This window comes from Theropithecus gelada, chromosome X, assembly GCF_003255815.1.
Source record: "Theropithecus gelada isolate Dixy chromosome X, Tgel_1.0, whole genome shotgun sequence".
In the NCBI taxonomy this organism is placed as follows: Eukaryota; Metazoa; Chordata; class Mammalia; order Primates; family Cercopithecidae; genus Theropithecus; species Theropithecus gelada.
In genome coordinates this window covers 40,548,124-40,554,123 of record NC_037689.1, presented here as the reverse complement: position 1 = coordinate 40,554,123, position 6,000 = coordinate 40,548,124, and the positions used below count along the sequence as shown (strand labels likewise).

At 40.0% G+C, this 6,000-nt stretch overlaps 1 protein-coding gene across 3 annotated transcripts in view; it reads right to left on the bottom strand.

Moving 5' to 3' along the window:
* Nucleotides 1-6,000, bottom strand: part of PPEF1 (protein phosphatase with EF-hand domain 1) — a 135,845-nt gene that overhangs the window by 16,370 nt on the left and 113,475 nt on the right. For all 3 annotated transcript variants that reach the window (XM_025372596.1, XM_025372597.1, XM_025372598.1), the window contains one exon: nucleotides 5,284-5,426. In XM_025372596.1, coding sequence (XP_025228381.1) covers nucleotides 5,284-5,426 — 143 coding nt within the window. The remainder of the gene's footprint in view (nucleotides 1-5,283; nucleotides 5,427-6,000) is intronic.

Here is a 6,000-nt window from a genome sequence, read left to right as displayed (position 1 = left end):
AAAAAAAAAAAAAAAAAAAAAAAAAAAAAAAAAAAAAAATATATACATATACTGAATAAGTGATGTGTATATAGAATAAAAAACTCTTGCAATGCAAAAATAAAGAGTGACAATTAAAAATGGAAAATGAACCTGAAATATAATATTTCTAAAGAAGATGCACAAATGTCCAATAAATACATGGAAAGATGCTCAACATCATTAATCATTAGGGAACAACTCAACACTACAATGAGATTCTACCTCACACCACTAAGACAACAATAAGAAAAAAGAGATCAAGCTGGGCGCGGTGGCTCACACCTGTAATCCCAGCACTTTGGGAGGCTGAGGTAGGGAAATCACCTGAGGTCAGGAGTTCGAGACCAGCCTAGCCAATATGGTGAAACCCCGTCTCTACTAAACATACACAAATTAGCTGGGCATGGTGGCACATGCCTGTAGTCCCAGCTACTCAGGAGGTTGAGGCGGGAGAATCACTTTAACCCAGGAAGTGGAAGTTGCAGTGAGCCGAGACTGTGCCGCTGTACTCCAGCCTGGGGCAACAAGAGTGAAACTCTTTCTCCAAAAAAAAAAAAAAAAAAAAAAGAGATCATAACAAGGGTTGGCAATGATGTAGACAACTTGGAATCCTGACACACTGATGGTGGAAATGGTAAACTGGTAAGCCCCTTGGGAAAAAGTTTGCAAGTTCCTCAAAATGTTAAACATAGAGTTACCATATAACCCAGCAATTCCATTACCAAGTATTTACTCAAGAGAAATGAAACATGTACACACAAAAACTTGCCCATGAATGTTCATAACACCATTGTTTATAATAACCAAGAAGTGGAAACACCCTAAATGTCTATCAGCTCATGAATGGATAAACAAAATGTGGTCTATCTATACAATGGAATATTATTCACCCATAAGAAGGAATGAAGTACGGATATAGAATACAGCATGAATGACCTCAAAAACATTGTGCTGAGTGAAAGAAGCCAGCCACAGAAGATCACATATTGTGTGATCTCATTTACATGAAATGCCCAGAATAGGCAAATCCACAGAGACAGAAAATAGATTAGTGGTTGCCTAGGGCTGTGATGGGAGGAGGTGACTGGGAAATGACTGCTCAATGGGTATGAGTTTTCTTTTTAGGATGGCAAAAATGTTCGAAAGTTAGATAATGGTGATAGTTGCACAACTCTGTAAATGTACTGTCACTGAATTGTAAATGGGTAAACTTTGTGGTACGTAAATTACATCTCAATGTAGCTGTTAAATTTGAGAATTTGTGTGTGCGTGTGTGTGTGTGTGTGTGTACAGAGAGACAGAGACAGAGAAAGAGAAATTTTCTAAACAAAGGTAAAAATCCAAAAATTATAATGAAATTATAAACATGGTATGTTGTTTTTCAGATTGTCCAATGTTATAACCCTTTTGAAGTAGCTATTAAAATTTTAAACATATAAATTCCATAAATTCCACATTGTAAAATCTTACATTAAAAAATTCACTAAAACTTATGGATATATGTCCACACACACACGCGCATGCGCACACACACACACAGAGGATTTTTCCAGCTTTATTGACATAAAACCATAGTTATATTAATAACTGGCAAATAAAATCATATATATTTAAGGTATACAGTGTGATGATTTGATATACATGTATCTCCAGATAGCCTCTATCTCTCAGCCCCTGGCAACCACCATACTACTCTCTGTTTCTATGAGTTCGATTTTTTTAGATTCCACATATAAGTGATGTCATACAGTATTTGTCTGACTTATTTCACTTAGCAAAATGCCCTCCAGGTTCATCCATGTTGTCATAAATGTCAGGATTTCGCCAGGCGCGGTGGCTCAAGCCTGTAATCCCAGCACTTTGGGAGGCCGAGACGGGCGGATCACGAGGTCAGGAGATCGAGACCATCCTGGCTAATACGGTGAAACGCCGTCTCTACTAAAAAATACAAAAAACTAGCCGGGCGAGGTGGCGGGCACCTGTAGTCCCAGCTACTCGGGAGGCTGAGACAGGAGAATGGCGTAAACCTGGGAGTCAGAGCTTGCAGTGAGCTGAGATCTGGCCACTGCACTCCAGCCTGGGCGACAGGGCGAGACTCCGTCTCAAAAAAAAAGTCAGGATTTCTTTTTTATGTTGGAATAATTTTCCATTGTGCATGTACAATCAGCCCTCTGTATGCATGAGTTTCCCTTCAGTGGAATTTTTTTTTTTTTTTTTTTTTTGAGACAGGGTCTCATTTTATTGCCTAACCTGGAGTGCAGTGGTGCGATCTTGTCCCACTGCAGCCTTGACCTCCCACGCTCAAGTGATTCTCCTGCCTCAGCCTCTAGAGTAGCTGGGATTACAGGTGTGCACCATCACGTCCAGCTAATTTTTGTATTTTATGTAGAGAAGGGGTTTCACCATATTGCCCAGCTAGTCTCGAACTCCTGGGCTCAAATGATCCTCCTGCCTCAGCCTCCCAAAGTGCTAGGACTACAAGCGTGAGTCACTGCGCTTGGCCGAATTTATTTTTTTTTAAACAGATGATTGTGCCTGTACTTAACATGTACAGACTTTTTCTTGTCATTATTCCCTACACAACATAGTATAACAACTATTGACATAGTATTTACATTGCATTCGGTATTATAAGTAATTTAGAGATGATTTAAAGTATATGGAAGGATGTGCATAGGTTTTATGCAAATACGATGCTATTTTATATAAGGGACTTGAGCATGCAGGGATTATATATATTTATATATATATAAAACATATATATATAAAAAATATATAAATCCACACATGTGTATCAGTCACATTTTCTTTTTCTGTCTTGACAGACACTTGGGTTGTTACCATATCTTGACTATTGTGAATAATGCCACACTGAACATGGGAATGCAAATATCTCTTCAAGATACTGATTTCATTTCCTTTGGATATATACCTAGTAGTGGGATTGCTGGATCATATGGTACTTCTATTTTTAATGTTTTGAGGAACCTCTATAGCATTTTCTATAATGGCTGTACTAATCCATATTCCTATCAACAGAGTACAAGCGTTCCCTTTTCTCCACACCACGGTCAACACTTACGTTTTGTCTTTTTGATAACAGCCATTCTAACTGGTGTGAGATGGTATCTATCTCATTGTGGTTTTGCTTTGCATTTCCCTGATAATTAGTGACGTTGAGCATCTTTTCGTGAACTTGTTGGCCATTTGTATGTCTTTGGGAAAATGTCTATTCAGGTCCTTTGCCTATTTTTTAAATTGGATTACTTGTTTTGTTTTTTTTGTTTTTTGTTTTTTGTTTTTTTTTGGCTGTTGAGTCGTATGAGTTCCTTACGTATAGGAATGCTAGTTATAGCATTGTTTTTAAATGCAGAATCCTGGAACCAATCTGGATGTCTATCAGTTGGATAAGATTTAGTTGCTTCATAACTGTTATGGTACATGTATACTACAGAATAATATGTATGTACTAAAAAGAATGAGTTAGGTCTATCTTTACTAACTTGAGGTGATGTTCATGATATAATTTTAGGGGAAAAATTCAGTTGCAGAATATATATATATATATATATATATATATATATATATATATATATATATGGCTGGGCGTGGTGGCTCATACTGTAATCCCAGCAGTTTGGGAGGCTGAGGCAGGCGGATCACAAGGTCAAGATATCAAGACCATCCTGGCCAACATGGTGAAACCCCATCTCTACTAAGAAAACAAAAATTAGCTGGGTGTGATGGCGCACACCTGTAGAGACTGAGGCAGGAGAATTGCTTGAACCCGAGAGGCAGAGGTTGCAGTGAGCCGAGATCACGCCACTGCACTCCAGTCTGGCAACAGAGCAAGACTCCATCTCAAAAAAAAAAAAAGAAAAAAATGTATGTACAGGCTGGGCACAGTGGCTCACACCTGTAATCTCAGCACTTTGGGAGGCCAAGGCAGGCAAATCACCTGAGGTCATGAGTTCAATACCAGCTTGGCCAATAAGGTGAAACCCCGTCTCTACTAAAAATACAAAAATTAGCCCAGTGTGGTGGGGCACGCCCGTAGTCCCAGCTACTCGGGAGGCTGAGGCAGGAGAATCACTTGAACCCAGGAGGTGGAGGTTGCAGTGAGCCAAGATTGTGCCACTGCACTCCAGCCTAGGCGACAGAGCAAGACTACTTCTTACAAAAAAAAAAGTATGTACATTGTTTATCATCTTTCTCTTCATACTGAGATATGTGTTTGATGAGGGGACTTCAGCCTATCTTGTATTAGCTATGCCTAGAACAGTATCTGACACATGGTAGGTACTCAAAGGTTTTTTTAAGTTCTATGACTGAATAAATGCTTGTCTATTTTTGTAAGAGCAAGAAGAGGGTGGAAGGGGCCATTCTAAGCTGCTAGTTTTAGTTACCTCTGGGGAAAAGGACAATTGAGAAGGGAGAGAAGATTGTTAACATTTTCTTTATTCTTCTTTGCTTTTTCAGTTGTTAACAACAAACATGTTAGTTCTATAATGTAAAAAATCTTAGACTGGCCACAGTGGCTCACGTTTGTAATTCCAGTATTTTGGGGGGCCAAGGTGAGTGGATCACATGAGGTCAGGAGTTCAAGACCAGCCTGGCCAACATGGTGAAACCCTGTCTCTACCAAAAATACAAAATATCAGCCAGGTGTGGTGGCGGGCCCTTGTAATCCCAGCTACTTGGGAGGATGAGGCAGGAGAACTGCTTGAACTTGGGAGGCAGAGGTTGCAGGGAGCTGAGATCGAGCCACTGCACTCCAGCCTGGGCCACAGAGTGAGACTCCATCTCAAAAAAAACTTAAAAAGATAATGTCAAAGGGAGAAAAGGAGTATAAGCTATGAATGCCATCACATGGAAAGAGACACTCAACTATTTGTCACATACACTTCTGGATAGAGAAGAGAAAGGGGCAAGAGCAGATAGAGCTGTTTGGGGGTCAGAGAAGGCTGTAGGTTAGGGGACTGAGTGGGTGTGGGGAATCTTCTTTTCTTTATATTCAGTTATGTTTCTGAGGACTGACTGCTTTATCCATCTAGAAAGATGTATAAATTTAGAATTGCTCCTTTTGGTTTCAATTATGGGTGCATTCACCACTTGGTGTCTGGAACTATTTCCATTTTGTTGATACTAATGAGTAAGCTATAAATGACTGTCTTCACTCACGTGGCTGCTCTGAGTCACGTGGGACTGGTTCTAATGGATCCATGAGACCAGTGCTCTGTGTTCTCCGTATAGTATACACACCTTTGGCGAAGAGGCTGAAAGCACGTTGCTTTAGTTACTTGGTACTGGAAAAATCGAGGAGCTGTACCAGAACATAGTTTGATGTAAGCTCCTCGATTGCTGCCTTCTTCATAATAATTAGAAGCAGAAAATATAGTCACAACCTGGTTAAAGAAAAAGAGGGTCAGGTTCACGTAAAATTAGTTCTCAAAAAGTCATTCAATAAGGTCAGAAATAGCTCAATTGTTAAAAAGCAAGAATCAAAGAAAGTCCATAAACCCTGCAAATCATCCAAGTCCTATGTGATTTCTATGATTGCATCGGAGGAAAACAAGGCTACTCCCCAGTGTCCCCAGGAGCACTAACTCCTGGCCACTCAGCCAACATCCTCAGCGCATGGCCCTGCAATCCTGGGTACAATTTTAGTGCCAAATCTCAGAATCCTCTTTAATGTCTCATTTTGCGAATTCTTTTTCCAAGGAGATAAATCCCCTATTTTCTTGTCTTGTAATAGTTGAGCATTCAGAACGAAATTTGTCTGGTATTTCAGTTTTTTTCTTCTGCCTGGAGCAGAGTGATTTAGAAGGTTCAGGGCCCGAGAAAGTCAGTGCTTTAAGGGCAGAGATGCAGTGGCTAGAAGAAGGGACCACGACCATTATCTTGTGAAGGAACTAGCCTTGGGCTGTGGTAGAATATGGGAGGACACTTTTTTTTTTTTTTTGAGATGGAGTCTCGCTC